The 17,481-nt window shown below is 59.7% G+C and overlaps 2 protein-coding genes across 2 annotated transcripts; both read left to right on the top strand.

The window, feature by feature from the left end:
• Nucleotides 1-114: 114 nt before the first annotated feature.
• CHLRE_16g654900v5 (uncharacterized protein) lies at nucleotides 115-8,870 on the top strand. Its single transcript, XM_043070874.1, has 21 exons — nucleotides 115-409; nucleotides 1,225-1,415; nucleotides 1,594-1,668; nucleotides 2,035-2,116; nucleotides 2,275-2,306; nucleotides 2,469-2,664; nucleotides 2,833-2,968; nucleotides 3,171-3,370; nucleotides 3,506-3,677; nucleotides 3,799-4,246; nucleotides 4,452-4,656; nucleotides 4,784-4,969; nucleotides 5,066-5,108; nucleotides 5,295-5,354; nucleotides 5,521-5,575; nucleotides 5,726-5,737; nucleotides 5,911-5,962; nucleotides 6,076-6,131; nucleotides 6,324-6,341; nucleotides 6,663-6,763; nucleotides 7,022-8,870. The coding sequence occupies exons 1-21, from the start codon at nucleotides 325-327 to the stop codon at nucleotides 7,110-7,112; spliced, it is 2,496 nt and encodes an 831-aa protein (XP_042915516.1). The 5' UTR covers nucleotides 115-324; the 3' UTR covers nucleotides 7,113-8,870.
• A 49-nt stretch (nucleotides 8,871-8,919) lies between these two features.
• On the top strand, nucleotides 8,920-17,480 carry CHLRE_16g654850v5 (uncharacterized protein). The gene is made up of 21 exons (XM_001698079.2): nucleotides 8,920-9,121; nucleotides 9,524-9,615; nucleotides 9,706-9,804; nucleotides 9,966-10,122; nucleotides 10,341-10,372; nucleotides 10,480-10,668; nucleotides 10,867-10,988; nucleotides 11,248-11,387; nucleotides 11,564-12,337; nucleotides 12,549-12,642; nucleotides 12,838-12,883; nucleotides 13,053-13,275; nucleotides 13,414-13,599; nucleotides 13,705-13,747; nucleotides 13,926-13,985; nucleotides 14,239-14,293; nucleotides 14,566-14,577; nucleotides 14,708-14,759; nucleotides 14,963-15,018; nucleotides 15,407-15,519; nucleotides 15,871-17,480. The coding sequence occupies exons 1-21, from the start codon at nucleotides 9,016-9,018 to the stop codon at nucleotides 15,965-15,967; spliced, it is 2,748 nt and encodes a 915-aa protein (XP_001698131.2). The 5' UTR covers nucleotides 8,920-9,015; the 3' UTR covers nucleotides 15,968-17,480.
• Nucleotide 17,481: the final 1 nt, after the last annotated feature.

The raw sequence follows: 17,481 nt of genomic DNA, 5'->3' as shown, positions 1-17,481 counted from the left end.
GGCATGGGCTCGCGATGAGCGTACGTACGTGCACAATGCGGCCGACATAATATGCGGCACATGCCATTGTAATATCACAAGCGTAGCCGTGATAATTTAGAGATTACCTTTTTATCATAAAAGGATGCGCAACCGCATTCTGAACGGAATAAGGAAGTCCGATATTTCCAGCGCTAGGATGGCGGTTATCGTGCAACTGCACATCTATAGCGCATGATGCATAACTGTCTAGTCCTAGTTCATTGCCCCTGAGTTGGGCAAAGGTCGACGGCCTCAGAACTCAGCAACCCAACCGTCGACGCCAAGCAGTATGCGCACGTAGGAATGTGGACAACTGTGCTCTTGCTACTCGCGCTATGCGCGGCTGGGCTCGCAAGCGGTAGAGTCTTGAACGCCACGACGGGAAGAGGTGAGAGCGCGGGAGATATTATCTTTGTTCACATTACGTATCAAATGGCTGGAAGTCTATAGCGGACCGGACTTCTTGCCGTCGGCTTGGATATAGTTAATAGGGAGAACACACATTTCGCAATGCCCAGCTTTTGCTCTGACTGGTTTGTATGGAAAGCAAGCTAGTGCGAGGATGTATCATGCTCAATGGATCAGGAGCACCCTGCAGGGCCGTCAATAGGCCAGCGCGACTCGTTCGTCGTTTGAGAACCACAGAGGAGGGGCTAGTTTTCTGGGCTGCAATCCTAGCGCATTGCATGTCGACCTCAACGCCTCTTCTAGGCATGTAGAGTGGCCAGCTGGCAAGACTGCGGAGGTCGACCTACCGACACGCTATGGAACCGTCTGACGCGTCCCACCCTCGCGCCTTCGTGTGCCAGGGTCGCTGCGCAAGCGCGCCTGGGTTAGGTCCGACTCCGCATCTGAACAAAGAAGCAATTGAACATATAAGGTTCGCAGAGGTGAAAACTTCCACCAGGACTCGCGCCTCGCGGCATCCTGCCAACGTGGCATGGCCTGACACCCGCAACACGTGAAGGCGCCAACGCTTGATTCTTGGCAACCATATTCGAAGCCCCGTGCGCTTGGACAAACAGTCTTCAGGGTTGATGGTTATTCGGGACGCAGGTGCCCCAGTCCGGGACTGCGCCATCAGCCACAAACTGCCGGGACGGAAGCGTGCACCACGCCGCCCGGCAGCCTGTGGCTAATTACCCGCACCTCGCCCACCTTGTGCAACAATGTCCTCATATCCGCTCGCACATCGTATTGCAGACATTGCTCTGGGCTACGCAGATTATTCCGTGGATATCGTCATGGTCCTGAACGACGTGGCCTGGACGGATGAGGACTGGGCAGGGATCCCGGTGCCTGTGCTCCTCAAGAGGGATTTCGCAGTGATTGGACGTGCCCCAGGGCCAGATGGCCTGCTTGTGACCTGGGACAGCAATTACGTTAGCAAGAAGGTGCGGCACGTGAATGTCGACATGCTCACATGTACGGTTTGTATGGGGTCACACATAAGCGTGCGTGGTGCTCGCCAAACGCGCCGTCCTGCCTCCGGAGCAGCAGGGGCGACTTGTGTACTGTGGCCCTTCCCTGTCTTGTGACGGTTGCGCAATATGACACAAAAACTTCATGCAGGTGCGGCTTGTCAACTCTACAATGACGCTCCGCAATTTTGTGGTCTTAGAATCACGCCGGGTGAATCAGAACCTGGTGAGCTGCCTGGGCCTTCGAACCGTCCTTGTCGCGTACGTGTAGCTAGGATAGCTTTCTCCCAGTGTATCATAATTTGTACCGTATATTTATTTCTGATATCTTTCCCAAGCGATGGCGCACAGTGCCCGCGCTGCTGCAGCCCACCGGGCAGCTGCGGGGTGCAACGAGGGCGACGTGGGGTGCAGGCGGCGGCCAGCAGCAGCAGCAGTGGGCTGAGCAGCGGGCGAGTCCAAGGTTATTCCACCATTGAGCCTGCCATAAGATTGAGACGGCTGTTCCGGCACTCCACTTGTCATATGCTGGGCTGGTTGCGCGTGGCCAACGATGTCGGCGGGCTCCCATGTCCCCACCGCGCGCGCGCAGGCTCCGGGATGCGACATGCTGGAGCCATGTGCGGCCGGCGACTGGGGACGTGTGGTCCTGGACAGTAGCTTCCTGGTGCAGCGTGAGTTAAGGCGTTGTGTGAACCATAGGTCACTTGCTCATATTGGTGGAACAACGGCAGGTGGACAGCAGCATCAACGCAGGGCTAGGTGTGCTTACGTACGCCCCGAGGCCGCTGACCGACGTGCCTGCTTGGCTTGAATACTTGCCTTATTGCAGGGCTTTGCTACCCAGCTTCAATGCACAGCACGGTAGGTCGTTCGTCGTATGCGCACTGCTCCTGGGTCGGAGAGCCACATCCATTACATCCATCAGTCAGCGTCTGGTTTGAACGGGCCCAATGATCGCGCGAGGGTCCAGTGACTGACCACGCGATGCGCATGTTTGCGTGGCGCTGCACTGTCGTGTCACAGGCGCTGGCAGGAGTTGTGCGGCCACGCGGCTTCCCAGGCACACAGGCCTACCGAGCACTGGTGCCGCAGCCGGCGTGCCAGGCGGCCAACAGCAGTGCAAGCAGCTCGGCGCTACAGGTTGCGGCGGCGCCGCCGCCCCCCGCGGTGGCGCCGCAGCTGCAGTGCTGGTCCCATATGGGCGCGTATGACGATCTAGGTGTGTACGGTGACCATATTCGCCACGCACCGAGCACTTGTCGTCGCGCCATACATCCTCGCAACCCATACATGCATGTCCGTCCCCGCCAGTTTCACACCAGTTTTTGACGCATGCTTCTCGCTCGCCCCCGCCCCGCCGCCCATGCGGCAACGCCCCCGCCCACAGGCATGTTCTGTGCGGACCTGGACGCGTCTCAGAAGCAGGTGCTGGTCGGGTACACCCTCCTGATGACCAACGTGACGTACGTGTGCGCCGACATCATCAGCGACGATTGCGTGGCCCAACTGGGCACCGTGGGCTGGTGAGCGGTGTCAAAGTAAATCGTGCGCTTCAGGTTCCGCGGTTTGCGTGCTTGGCGGCGCCCGGGTCGCATGGTCTTTGCGGCCGTAGACCGTGTGTTGGTCACACGCACGGCGCATGTTACTGCTGTTTCATGGGTTGCGGAGCGGGGATACAACGTGGAGGCTGACGACGCATGGCAATTGTGGCCTGCACCCGCGCAGCTACGACAACTGGGCGGAATACAAGGCGCAGCACGCGCCCTCTCCTCCTCCGTCTGTGGTTGGCGCCGGAGGTGATTCCGGCGCCGTTGCGCCACCGGCCAACGCATCGTCGGGCAGCAGCAGCGGTGGTGGAGGAGGAGGTGGCCTCAGCGGGTCGGAGGAGGTGCTGGTCGGAGCCATCGTGGGCGGCGTGGGCGGAGGTAAGGTCTAGCCGCATGCAGCCGCATTGCTTGTAACGGCATTGCAGTGTTTCGTGCAAGGATGCTCGACAACGGTAGGCCCTGCATGCAACAATAACATGCAAGCCCGCCTTGAATCACATGCTCCCGCCGCAGCCCTGCTGGTGGGCGCGGTGGTCTGCTTCTTCATGTGGCGCCGTCGCAAGGCTGCAAAGGAGAGCACGGAGCTGCCGCTGGCCAACAAGGACATCGTCGCGATCGCACATGCGGAAGGAGTCAGCAGCGCATGGGTGCTGTGCCCGCGTTTCTGTTGGCCGCGATCCGAGAGGTGCGATGGGTTCGCGCCTGCACATGACAGTACCGTATAAGTTGCTTGATATCTTACCGCGTGCTCGCAGCTTCTCTTTCTCATAAATTGATTGATGCCTTACTTGGTCGCCGCTCCGCAGGTACGGCGCGCCGCCCTGTGGCGACCGCAAACACCAGGACTCTCCTTATGCGTCCCCCGCGGCTCCTGGCAGCATCATCGTGTCAGAAGCCCTGCACGGCAAGGACGTGTGCATTGCCAGCAAGTCCGCCACAACGCAGCAGCAGCTGTCGCTGGGGGTCGACGACCCAGATGCCAATAGCTCCGGCGAGGGCTGTGGCCTGGACGGGGCGGATGTGGCAGCTAGCTCGGGCATGTCGGCTCAGCACGCCCAGCAGCACGAATCGGAGGAGGCGTTGGCAGCGGGCGGCATCTATGACACGGTGGAGGTGGTGACGCTGGAGACGCCGCAGCGTGCGGAGGTCAAGGCCGAGGTGCTGTTGGATCCAAGGGTGACGCTGCTGCCCAAGCAGCTGGGGCGCGGCACCTTTGGACGCGTGGTGGAGGGCCGGTACCAGGGCCAACGCGTGGTGAGCTGCGGGTGCGGCGGAGCGGGGCGGGTGGCGCACAAGGCCGTGATCACAAGAGGCTCAACAGGCCGCCACACGGCCACAGGCCCTTGTGTGGCGCATGCGCTGTGTTGGTTAGACCGCAGGAAGTAAGGGCACCACCGCCGGCACGCGCGCTTCAACCTGCTTTCAATGTTACGCATGTGCACCGCTCGTACGCTCGTAGGCTTTGAAGCTGCTGAACGATTCCGCCTTTGGCTTTGCTGCGGGCGTGACCACGAGCACGGGCGCGCTGCAAGGCATGCGGGGCGGCGCGGGTGGAGCTGCGAAGGGTATCGGCGGCACGCAGCAGGGCGACGGCGATGAGGGCGGCAATGGGAACGCCCGCCAGATCGCTTTGGACGCGCTGGTGCAGGAGGTGCAGATCCTGGGTGAGCTTGCTCGCGGCAAACGCGGGCGTGTTCTAAACGCTTTGGCGGCAACATCATGTGTGCTGTTGGTTTGGCCGAGCTTCAAGTTGAGTTTTGTGACCTAGCCATCTCGCGGCGCCTTGCGCAGGGCGCTGCCGGCACCCCAACGTGGTGCGGCTGCTGGCGGCGTGCCTGACTCCGCCGCGGCTGTGCCTGGTGATGGAGCTGATGGAGACAAGTCTGGAGCGAATGCTGTACGGCGGCGGGCCGGACCAACCGCTGCTGCCGCTGGGCACAGTGCTGGACATTGCGCTGGACGTGGCGCAAGGGCTCAGTGAGTGCATGAAGAACGGCGGAAGGGATATGCGAGTTTCGTATTATGGGTATATGCCGCTCACTGATACCCGACGCCCTGCGTTCTTTACTGTAGGCTACCTGCACCCGACGATCGTGCACCGCGACCTCAAACCAGGGTGAGTCAGTGGTAGGACACGAACGCGCCCGCATGCCAGGCCGGAGCAGCATGCATGCATTGTTGGGTAACTCATGCTAAAGGCTCGCTGCCTCCATACACACATGTTGCAAGTGTCTAGGCAGACTGCTGGGGGCATCACTTCAAGGTGTTGTGGCCTGGCCCCGGCGGTCGGTTGATTGTGCAGGAACGTGCTCGTCAACCTGAACGGCGGCAAGCGGCTGATCGCCAAGCTGTCAGACTTCGGGTAGGTTGTCCGGCTGCACATTCTACATGCCTCCATCCACAGACATAAGTGGCAAGGGCATGTCTAGCGCAGCGTTAAGACGGCCTCACCTGGTAGCATGCTTGGTGCCCGCCCGCAATGCAGCATTTGGTCTACGACGCGCCCTTTCGCCCTGTTCGTTTTGCAGACTGTCGCGCATTCAGCGCACAGTTGTGGAGACTGAGAATCCGGAGGCCGGAACGGTGCGTATGTGCTCTACGTGGCTCGTGCCATTGCGTTGAGTTTTGCTGGCAGCTGCATCCAAACCGTAGTGCCAACCCATGGGCTGACGTGTCGTCCCCCGCCCCTGCCCGCCCCTCACGGCCGCTCCTGGTATGACGCGGTGCTTGCAGCCTGGCTACATGGTGAGAGCTCTCTAGGGTGCAAGAGTGTCCCTGGCTTATCAGCGTTGTCTTGAGGAGTATCATATTGTGGTGGTGCCGTCAAAGGCACGCGCACTTGGCCGACAGATGCACACACGGCGGTCATGGGTCGGGTTTATAATTGGCCTGTGCAAATGTCTTGCGCGCCCGCTCAGGCCCCCGAATTATTCGATGTCAACAACTTCAGCGTGTCGCATAAATTAGACGGTGAGCCACCTTGCATCGGAAGGCCTTGCCGGCGTAACTGTCTTCGCTGCGTGTTAGCTTGGTGGAACTTTCCGTCGCACACCTGGCTCACTTGGATACATGTCCGTCCGCAGTCTACTCCTACGCTATTCTGCTGTGGAGTATGCTGTCCGGCAAGGAGCCCTGGAAGGTGTGTGCAGTTTGTTATGCTGTGACTGCACGTGTAGTGTCAAGACCTCAGCCCGCATGCTCACTCCCCCGCGCCCCTCGCATACGCATTGCGTGTGCATGCACGCGCGTACCGGCGTTTGCAGCCCGTAATCTCTTCATCCAAAGTTCCTGTCTCGCCCCGTCCCTCTGCCCTGTACCCTCCGTCTTGCAGGATCTCACGCTCGTGCAGGTGGGGCACATGCGCGTATGGCGATGCGGGAACGCATTGTACCGGTAGAACGCTAGACTTGAAAACTGGCAGCAAACCACCTAGAGAAGAATATATGGTGGTGCGCAGGCACACCGGGGTGTTGCTGCAGCATTAGGCATGGTCGAAGGGGAATGGGAAACCGCCGCCTGGAAAAGCCATGTGTCGATACCGCGTGTCGGAGGGACTTTAGGTAGGGAAGCCCAGGAAGAAAGGCCGGAGACCTCCTGTTACACGCACACATACGCTTACCCGGCAAGCACATATCTGTCAAATCAGCGCATGTCCATACTGGTTTTGCAGATGGCTTACCGAGTGGCGGGGCTGCATGAGCGGCCGCCGCTGGACGTCATCCTGCCGGAGCGCCAGCCGCCAAAGATGATCCGAGTCATTACGTCCTGTTGGTGAGTGCCGAAGTGTATCCTTCCCCTATGCTCTGTCTCACATATGTCTTCAGTGCCATCACCGCCACTGAAGCATAGCCAACCTGCACAGCCCCTAGCGCGTAGCTTGGTGTGCACTGACAGACAGAGGTGCTTGCATGCGCCTGCTGCTTGGTCTGTGGAGCTCTTTGCCACCTGCATTTGCGCACACGAAGCAAGGTTGCACCGGCGGCTGGTCGACTGTCTGATTGGCGGAACTCGCCCGTCCCCGTGCGACAGGGACCCGGAGCCGGAGCGGCGCCCAGCAGCCGCAGAAGTTGTCAAGCAGCTGCTCCTAATCAAGCACGACTTTGAACGGGCGTCGCACTGACAACATTAACATTTATGACTTACTGCTGCGGGCACGGAGATAACTGTGGCTTGCATGTGGCTTTGCACTATGTGGGGGGTTGTAATGCACAGGGTAATGGTTCCAAGGTGAGACGCATAAAATTGCATCAGTTTGAGAGTCCGTATGGAGCTTGCCGGGGTTTCGGGAAATGGATTTTGTGGTGGTCGTGTACGCAGCACGCATGGTCCTTTTCCCCGGCTTTCTACAAATGGCGCGCGCGAGGAGGCAGCCAACCTTGCAGGAAGGCCTGTGACGTGCCTCCTCGTGGCCTTGCCCCTGTGCCTAGCCTCCTGGCCTGGACTGATACGGCTTGCCGACAGCAAGAGCTGGCCAGAGCAGGTGCCATTGGGCTTGCGCATCAACAAACCTGGGCACTGCACGGTTGCGCTGCTTGTGCACTTCGGTGGCGTTGCAGCCTTGGGTAGACGGTGTCAAGCCTGCATGTCATACACGTCGAATCCGAGTTGTTAAATATCGAACGCATGGGCGCTACAAACAATTTACATAGGACCGGGATAATCACTGGCCTTGCCTTACTTTGTCATGTGCATCTCATCCCAGCGGGGGCTCATTAATGCACTAGTGTTGGCACGAAAGGTTTGGCGGCAACTGAGTGAGGAGTGAACGTGCACCTGTACGGGGGTCCTGGCCTTGGACCCACGCGTACATGGGAGCAGGTGCTGCATCGAAGATATGAGCACGAGGCACGCATAGCTCGGGTAAGCATGGGGGCAGGTCATATGTGTCAAGGGTGGAAACTCGGAACTGATACAAGAATTCAGTCAGGGTCTGCAGGGTATGCATTGCGAGTACAGGCTCAAGATGGGTTACTCGAATCAATAGACAGCTGTCGAGGCACGCCTTGACTGGCATTTGCAGTGTGGTACCATGCGATGGCATTTGTGGATGCATGTCGAAGCGCAGTTGCACGTGTGGCATCCGCTTGAGAACATTGTGTGCACATACCGTACGTACGAGAACTTGTGTGAGCTTGGAGCTTGCCGCTTCTGTTGCTGCCGCAACGCATTGACTGAGAAGTTGTTGCGGTGGGGCAAAAGGGTATGTCATGTCGCTGTTTACTGCTCGCATCCTTGCTGGTGGATGTGTTGTAGAGCGCCTGGCGATATGTCGCCGTTGCATCGCATGCCCCCGAACCCCGGGTGTGGGGTCAGAGGGCTGGGCCAGGGTCTGCAAGTGCGGGTGGGTGTTGATCTGCTGGAGGGCGCAAGCTGCGCTGTGCGCACAAACGTGTTCTGCACGAAATGGCATTACTAATATGATGTCATCTACGCTTCTGTAGGTAGGTTGCCCCGCGGAGTGAGTCATGGGTGGGTATCCTTGCAAGCGTCTGATCACTGGGACAATACACGCACTGGTTACGGCTCCTTGTTGCCAGACATTATTGCAGCTGTTGTACTCACAGGAAGATCCCGACGGACAACGGGACCAAAGACATAGATTCTCTATCGATTTACTTGGGATGGACGATTTATCAAGCAGGGGAGAGGTCAAGTATGTACGGTCCCTGACGGCCGCAGGGATGCCGTGAAATGCCGAGGTGCAGCACTAGACTTCCACGTAAGAGGCCATCCCATACATAGCAAGTGACGAAAGAGTATTTGTGGGGGATTCTGGCTGCCGTGATATGGGCTTTGGGGTGAACTGAAGTGCGGCAAAAACGCTGTGGCAGCTCTCATGCCGATGTACCGGCGGGGGCGAATAATGACTTTCAATTTTCATGTATGTGACCACGCACTTCCTAGACATTGATAGTACATCTTCTTTATTCGAATGCTGCTGCGTCATTCACTGTTATGCTCAGCTGGATGGCATGTCCTCGGTCGTCTCAAACTTTAACAACGCTGGTCAGCTCAATGGTTAAATGAAACCAGCAATACTTGATGTTGTGACTGCCGCCTGGCTTCTGGCTATCGTTGGCGTTGGCCGAACCTGCACCGCCCGTGTCGTGAACGCTACTAATGGACGCGGTGAGAACAAAGTCTGCTGCTGGCATACATGGTTTCACGGGTAGCAGCATGGTGGACTTCGGAAAAGGCGTCGAGCTCGTCGATTCCAGCTTTGACGTAGTTCCTTGCGGCCACAACGCTCATCAAACTCACAATGCAAAAACGTTTGATGACTGTTGAGACCAGGTCTGGCCGACGCCCCGACGTGTCGTAGCTGCCAGCGCAAACCGGGGTGGTATGCGCCCCGTCTCAAGCCAGCCTGGACCAAGCCAGCCCTGGACGAAGCGGTTTCACCGTGAAGCGGTTTCACCGTCTCCCTCCAACCCCTAACCACGCACCCGCGCCCTGCACTTGCAAACTCAGGCTGTAAGGGCTCAACTCATCAACCGTCATCGTCCCCGTGCCTTGCGACTGTGCCCCCAGGAATTGTCCTCGGGTTCATCACCCCCGACGTCACCACCGTGGTCGTCCTCAACGATGTCTCCTGGGTGGATGCGGACTGGGACGGCATTGAGGTAAGTGGGACTGCGAGCATACCCGCACTCTTTGTGTCCAGTCAGCACACGTGGGTCTCATGCATCCATCCTTGTTTGCCTTGCTTTCAGACTCCCATGCCGATGGCCCGCTCGCTGACAGTCACCGGTTTACCGCCGGGGCCAGATGGCCTCCTGCTCACATGGGATTCAAACTATGTGTCGAGAAAGGTGACGGACGTCTTCCGGCCAGGGCTATGAGGGCTGAGGCTGGTGTCGCTGATTGCTTGTGAGGCCGCAACTAACCCGAAGCGGCACAGGTGCCCCCAGCATGCAAGCAGAACATCCTTGTCCCTGACGCATCCCACGCCGCACGCTATCTGATCCCTCAGGTGCGGCTGGTGAACGTCACCCTCACGCTTCAGAATTTCGCCATTTACCGCTACCGCCGAGTCAACCAAAATCTGGCTCCGGGCTGTGACGTTCTGGCGCCATGTGCGGCCGGCGACTGGGGGCGTGTGGTCCTCGACAATGCCTTCCTAGTGCAAAGTAGGTTAGCGGCTATTGTAGAGAAGCAGAAGGGGAAAGGATTTACACAGTGCATGCGAACGCGCAAGCAAATCAGGCCGGTGAGCGGCTCGCGTGCATGTATGAGAGCGCGTTGAACGTGTCAGGGGTTACAAGCTGAATCCAAGGTTGACACCAGCGTGTCAACCATCCAAAATTTGATTGCGCCTGTACATGTGTGACCGGTGCTTGGCACGCAGGATTGTGCTACCCCCCGTCAATGCATCTTTCGGTAAGTTCGTCTCCCAATCTGGGCCAGCTGTCTTTCATTCAAGACAACGTTTTGACCCGCTGGATAGAGCAGCATTACATTAATCTGCCCTTGGGTAAAATGCACAGGCGCTGGCGGGAGTTGCGCGGCCGCTGGCCATCCCAGGCAACCAGTCATACCGGGTGATGTTGCCGCAGCCAGCGTGCGCAGCGCCACCGGCAGCAGCACCTCTGGCACTACCGGACTCTGAGCCCCGGCCGCAAGAGAAGTGCTGGCCGTACATGGGTGCTTATGATGACCTGGGCATCGTCTGCGCGGTGCGCACGGGACAGGGGCGCGGGCGCGGTAGACGCATGGGTGCGGGCGCGCTCGGGATCATACACGTTTGTACACGCTTCCCCTACATGTACACGCTTTCCCTGTACCCGCGGTGACACATGCTGTGGTGCGAGAACTGGTGCACCCGTCGATGTGTTATGCCGCTGACGCGCGCCGCGGTAACTGTGTGTGCGCAGGACTTGGACACGTCACAGAAGCAGCTGATAACAGGCTACACACTGCACTGCCGCAAGGTGCTTTACGTGTGTGACGACATGATCAGCGACGAGTGCGTGGCACGCCTGGGCACCTTGGGCTGGTGGGTGCCTACCTGTGGGCATGGGTGGCTGCTGGAGGGGTTCCGTGCATGCTAGATCAGGCGAAGGCAGTGATAGACAGGCGAGTGTTGCACATACTCGTGCTGGATCGGAGGGTCAAGCTTGCGGGCTGCGACGTGGAGGTGTTCGGATTTGACACATGGCACCACACCTGAGGTAGCTAGGGTTGGCACCGTTTGGGCACCGCTTGGGCACTGCTTGACACACGGACCCGCCTCTTCTTGCTTAACAACGCTGCAGCTACAACAACTGGGCCGCCTACAAGCAGCAGCTGACCAGCCAGTCGCCGGCAGGCACTGCAGGCACGGCTCCTCCGTCTTCGACTTCGTCGGGTCACAACACCGCCGCTGTAGTTGGCGGCGTGGTAGGAGGTGTGTGCGGTGAGTGCGTACGGCAGGCGCCTTGCTGGTAGCAGACGGTGCCCTCTGCTGCCCTATCATACCCGTGCGCAGGCGCAGACGTGTGTGCGCTGTGCCCCCATCTTGCTTTCATGATATCCGGCGTCCTGGCGTAGTTGAAGATGCCTGCATCCTCGCGACACCGGTATCTCCAACAGGCGCCATCCTGGTGGGCGTGGCGGTTGGCGCGTTCCTGTGGCGCCGGCGGCAGCGCCAGAACTCCCTCGCACAGCATCCCGGCGGCGACGCCGGCGGCGCAAAGGACCCCTCCGCCGGCCCCTACCTGGTGGCAGTAGCGGATAGCAGCCATGACGACGTCAGCGCCGGCGGACTGGGCGGGGCCGGGGCCCACGGCGCCTGCGCGGCTTGCTGGCCTCTGGGGGTGTGGGTGCAGCGCCAGGAGGCGCTCGCAAACCTGGCGGGTGGAGGGGCCGACCCCGAATATGGCGGTGCGCCGGGGGCGGTGGCGTTGGTGCGGGATCACAGCAGCGGGATTGGGATTGGCGGCAGCAAGGCGGGCCTTCTGGAGCACCCGGACGCAGCCGGCGGAGGCCGGGGAAGCGCGGACAGCAAGACCGACCAGGCTCAGGTTGCGGCTCCGCTGTCCGGCGGAGCCTCCGACCAGAACGGCGAGGCTCGCCGCGGCCCTGAGCTGCAACACCACCTACTACGGCCGCACAGTAACTCCAACGGCGGCGGCCCGCATGAGCACCAGCAAGGCGCACTAGCGGAGCATCTGACCACGGAAACGCTCACCACATGCGCGTTCGAAACCGCCACAGGCACAGATTTCACAGCGTACGGCGGGTCCTTGAACGCGGACGGAGCATTGGCAACGGGGACGGCGACGGCGTCAGCGGCTGCGTCCAGCAGCGTGGGACTAGACGCGGTGCCGCCATCGCCGCTGCTGATGTCGACAGTGGGCGGCCTTGGTGGGTGCTGTGCGTAGCGGGCGGGGAGGGGCGGACCGCAGCCCAGCCACCGCTTTGGCGGCCAGGGGCAGCAACCTAGGCAAGGCCATAGTCTCTGCTGTGCAGGCAGACAAGGCAGGAATGCCCGCGCCATGCCACACCGGTAGGTGTTGACTTGATGTCCATTACGTGTGTTTGTGACAACCTGTGTGTATATGTGCGTCAGCTGCAGACTTGATGGATGTTGTGACGCTTGACACGCCGCTGCTGGTGAATGTGTCGGCGGACCCGCGCGTCAAGCTGCTGCCCGTGATGCTGGGCCGCGGGTAAGCCGCCGGGCGCCGCCGGGTTCCTAGCCCTGCTTGTGACTTGCCTGCCTGCTGAGTCCTGTGACGTCGAAGTGGCGGCTGTGGTCTGGCCCAGCTGTGCACGATGCGGAGGCAGGGGCGCGCAACCCCGCCTCATCGCTTACTGGCTCAATGCCTATCTGGCTGACTGCCCCGGTCCCTGGACACGCACAGGGCGTTTGGGCGTGTGCTTGAGGGCCGCTATCAGGGCCAGCGCGTGGTGAGTGGAGCACCGGAGGGTTGGAGGCCAGGAATTAGGAAAGCATCCCGACAGTGTGTGAGCTGCGTGGATGGGTGTCCGGTGCGCCAGCATCTGTCTGTCGTGCACGGATGCTTCGGAGCTCCGCAGTTACCAGCCGTCCTGCTGTGTGCTGGCACTCTTCGCGTAGGCCGTAAAGATCCTGAATGAGATGATGGGTGCCGCCGACCACACCAAACACGAGGGCCATGGTGGCGCCCAAGTCGACCCGAACATCGGCGCAGTCCACCGGACATCAGGCGACTGCAGTAGTGGCGATGCGGGCGGTGATGGCGGCGATGGGCAGGCTATTGTCATGCCGGACGGCACCGGCAATGTACTGGAAGCGCTCGCGCAGGAGGTGGAGGTGCTAGGTGCGCGTTCAAGGGTTGGATGGACCACCCGCGCTGCTGCCTGCTTACAACCATGGGAATGGCGCGCCATTCCGAACATTTTGCTCGATTGACGGAAGCGTCTGACTCTGGCCCCGGCTCGACTCGCGCCGTGCGCAGGGCGCTGCCGGCACCCCAACGTGGTGCGGCTGCTGGCGGCGTGCCTGACGCCGCCGCGGCTGTGCCTGGTGATGGAGCTGATGGAGACAAATCTGGAGCGAATGCTGTACGGCGGCGGGCCGGACCAACCGCTGCTGCCGCTGGGCACAGTGCTGGACATTGCGCTGGACGTGGCGCAAGGGCTCAGTAAGTGCATGGAGCATGGAGGGCAAACGCTTGCTCTCGTATTTTAGTAACGATATCAGCGGCTGGCGCTCGCCAAAGTCTCATCTTGTGCGTTCTTTACTGCAGGCTACCTGCACCCGACAATCGTGCACCGCGACCTCAAACCAGGGTGAGTCAGTGGTAGGACACGAACGCGCCCGCATGCCAGGCCGGAGCAGCATGCATGCATTGTTGGGTAGCTCATGCTAAAGGCTCGTTGCCTCCATACACACATGTCGCAAGTGTCTAGGCAGACTGCTGGGGGCAGCGCTTCAAGGTGTTGTGGCCTGGCCCCGGCGGTTGTGCAGGAACGTGCTTGTCAACCTGAACAGCGGCAAACGGCCGCTCGCCAAGCTGTCGGACTTTGGGTAAGCAGCGGGGCCAACGTGGCAAGGAACAACCATATGAACTGGCAGTGGCGCCACAGCTGTGCCAAAGGGCGGGTCGCACGTGATATATGTGCGCGTGCCGGCCTGTTTTCGGCGGCACCTACCGCACCGCACCGGATTTGCTGCCATATATGTGCACACACATACACATATTGTTTTTCCTTGTGCTCTTCAAAACACACATACACACACCTCCTGCCCTCGGACATGCTTTTACATGCCTGCTGCGCAGCCTGTCGCGCATCCAATGCACAGTTGCCATCACGGCAGATCTGGTGGCAGGGACGGTGAGTCAGTTGAAAAGCCTCCGGGGCCATGTTGAAGCAGTCGCCCTCCTTGCTTGGCAGGGCCATACTGCCGACTCTTCGTTCGGTCGGACCTTGATACTTTGCTTGAGGGTTGCCAGTGCCTGGTATGACCTTGTCGCATCTTTCCGGTGTCCTAGCATGCGCATGTCGCGGCTGCGGCTGCTGCCTGAACCATTGATAGTTTGAAACTGGTTTGCCCTTGCTCCCCTCCTCCGCCGCATGTGCATGTGCGCGTGGTTGCGCACCCACAGCCGGGATACATGGTAAGCCAGGGAATGCTCCTGGAGACCTGCTGGCTGGAGTGCATCTGTCCCATTCGTGTCGACGCTGTCTCGGCCGTTAAAATGTCGCCCATGTCACCCTGTGTGGTGCTGCTATCTCCAACCATTGCAGGCGCCGGAGCTGTTTGATGTCAGCAACTTTGTCATCAGCCACAAAGTCGACAGTGAGTGCCGGCGTCATTGCATGCCTGCGTGCACAGTGCACACGCACCCGAGCACACACACCACGTGCGGCTGAGCCGGCACCTGAATGCACGGCGCCCCGCTGCTGGCAGCCCTGCATTACCATTGGCACCGCAGTACATACCGGTAGCTGTGCACTTGCAACGCCGAACATTTGTTTAAAATGTACACCCTGCCTGTGCAGTGTACTCTTACGGCGTCCTGCTATGGGCCATGCTTACCGGCAAGGAGCCCTGGAAGGTGTGTGCGGGGAGGGGCGCCGGGGCGACAGGGTTGTGGGCTCCCGGTGCATCTGCCCGAGCCTTTCCTCCGTGCCTTCCGAGGCACCGATTGAGCGAACAAGTGGGGGCAGACCGGGGCAGGCATGCCAGCGTTGTGGTACCGATCGAAGCAAGCGCTCGCAAACGATACCCGATGGATTGTGTTGCGCCCAGCTCTTGCCTCGCGTGCGTTACACACCGCTCTTGTCCCGGCAGCTGGTCTGCAGACCACATATCGCACGCCTTGCGTCCCGTCTGTGCCCTGTACTATACGGCGCCCGTGCATTATAACTCATGCATGCCACACGCACCCACATCCACGCACCGTCCTGCGTGCTTCCTTCTCTTGTGCTTTCGAACACATGCAGGAGTACGGGCTGGTGCAAATGACGTACTGCGTGGCCATTCTGCAGCAGCGCCCGCCGCTGCCCGGCCCTGAGCGGTGCAGCGACAAGATGCGGCGACTGATTAATTCCTGCTGGTGAGCGAGGGAGCGGGGCCTCGAAGGCAGTAAGGGGGCGGGCGTCATTTCGATGGATTGCATCCCGCGGTGGTGTCTGCCTGAGTATCATCGGCGTGTGTGACCGTAGGGCATGACTGGGCGTGGGTGGGAAAGTGAGCGAGCCTCGTGTGCACGAGCTGTGCCTAGGGGTGAGGGGTGGTCCTAGCTACCGGCGGACCCAAATCGTCCGCGGGGCGCTCCTGTGAGGAGTACGGCGGCCACGCAACTGCCGTGAGAGCATAATTGACCATATGGTATACCAGGCATGTCGTCGCCCTGCATCCTGAACTATGGGCTGTTGTGTTGTGTGCACCCCCGTGCGTGCCGTAGGGAGCCGCAACCACAGCGTCGGCCTGCCGCCGCTGAGGTGGTCAAGCAGCTGCTGCTGATCAAGCAGTACGAGACCTTCGCAAGCGCGAGTCCTTAACACGTGATATGGGATTATGGCGTTGTGTCAGTGCTGAGCTGCAAAGTGCAGGACTGCATCTGTGTGGATGAGCATTCGCTGGCTTGACCTGGCCTGCATCGTGCAAGGCAGTAGTGTAAAGAAGCTCATGCTCTAAAGCTTTACTAAGACAGCGTATCTGGACTGTTCCGCGATGTTGTCTGCATGGCAACCTGCTGAAGTAAGCACGCACGCACATGCTGTGACATGGGCCGTGCGCGTGCTATCTATGCGCTGTAGGCGAGCTGAATTGCTGATGGACGATATTCCTTTCTTGTGCATCCCTCAAAGGCCTCTGATTACACCTGTTATCTTAGGGGCGCTTTATTTATGCTTGATTCTCGCAATGAAATGGTATGCATGACGTTGGCTTCATTCGTAGGATGACCATGGTATGGGGTCAGCCCACAATTCCCTGGGGGACATCTCTTGTCTAGGGTCCACAACACGTCCTGATGGACATATTGGGTTTGGAGTATGCCCTCTGCGCGAATACTGCTCGAAACGCATTGTTGTACCAGGTATTTATTCTAGGCGGTGCCCTTCGCTCTTGGCAAGGTCGTCAAGACGTCTAGAGCACTGGAGCCTGGTTTGTGGTGATGATGGGCACAGCACCGGCGTATGGTGTGTGGTCTCTCAACTTCAGGGCCGGGCTCATAAGGTCGACCTGATAGTTGCGATGTGACATGGAGGAAAGTTTAGCAGGATAGAAAGACGCGCAAGAGTAACTGCTCGGGGAGGGCTAAAGACCTTATGTCCAGACACGAATCTCGCCAAGCCCTGCCCGCCGCCGCAGGTGCTAGCATTGGTGCCGGCACGATGTGTAATTTGGAGCGTCTTTTGGTTTTGTATGGGATCAATGGATGCACAGTGACGCAGCGGATGCGGTCACAAGTTGTTGATCTTTTCCGGTGCGTGTCTGGAGACGTGGTAGGTTGTGGGCCCGGGTTTTGATGAAGCAGGTCCCGACGGGCATGCATTATTAGCAGTGCATGTGTGATTCAGTCGTCAGGGCACCTGCGTGCACACAGCAGAACGCCTCTGCACTTTAGACTGGGATCACTAAGTGCTGCCCGCGGTCGCGGGCCCTGCTTACTTATCAATGCCAGTGTCAGAGCACTGCGGCTGTCGAGTGATGGGGTATGGTGTGAGGCCGTGTAGGCATTGACACGCACCTGGTTGGGCCACCAGGCCACCAACGCTGGTAAGGGGGCACCGATCTGCGTGTCTCTGCACCTGTAGCCCTGCTACGCGCTGTAGCAACTAGAACACGCACCAGCCGCTGCTATGCGCCCATGCCGTGTGTCTCTCCCTGGGCCCTGGCCTCGTTGCAGTAATTGCCATCTCGTTGCGGGGCGGGGCCATTGAGGGCGCTTGGATCCCGCGGGTATGCTGGTGAAACGCCGGCCGTGATGCGAGGCGCGAGCGGTTCCACGGGACCCGCGCGGGGCTCTGGGAATGTGCCGGCAACTTTACAATGTAACGCACTCTAGCAG

Source organism: Chlamydomonas reinhardtii, chromosome 16 (assembly GCF_000002595.2).
Source record: "Chlamydomonas reinhardtii strain CC-503 cw92 mt+ chromosome 16, whole genome shotgun sequence".
NCBI lineage: Eukaryota > Viridiplantae > Chlorophyta > Chlorophyceae > Chlamydomonadales > Chlamydomonadaceae > Chlamydomonas > Chlamydomonas reinhardtii.
The sequence above is the reverse complement of the archived record's forward strand: the minus strand, read 5'-3'. Positions and strand labels throughout refer to the sequence as shown.

Coding starts and splice junctions, on each gene's coding strand:
- CHLRE_16g654850v5 (XM_001698079.2), top strand. CDS start 9,016: ATGAAACCAGCAATACTTGATGTTGTGACTGCCGCCTGGCTTCTGGCT. Junction 10,989..11,247: donor CGCCTGGGCACCTTGGGCTG/GTGGGTGCCTAC, acceptor ACAACGCTGCAG/CTACAACAACTGGGCCGCCT. Junction 12,338..12,548: donor GTCGACAGTGGGCGGCCTTG/GTGGGTGCTGTG, acceptor CGTCAGCTGCAG/ACTTGATGGATGTTGTGACG.
- CHLRE_16g654900v5 (XM_043070874.1), top strand. CDS start 325: ATGTGGACAACTGTGCTCTTGCTACTCGCGCTATGCGCGGCTGGGCTC. Junction 2,665..2,832: donor GGGCGCGTATGACGATCTAG/GTGTGTACGGTG, acceptor CCCCGCCCACAG/GCATGTTCTGTGCGGACCTG. Junction 5,963..6,075: donor CGTGTCGCATAAATTAGACG/GTGAGCCACCTT, acceptor GTCCGTCCGCAG/TCTACTCCTACGCTATTCTG.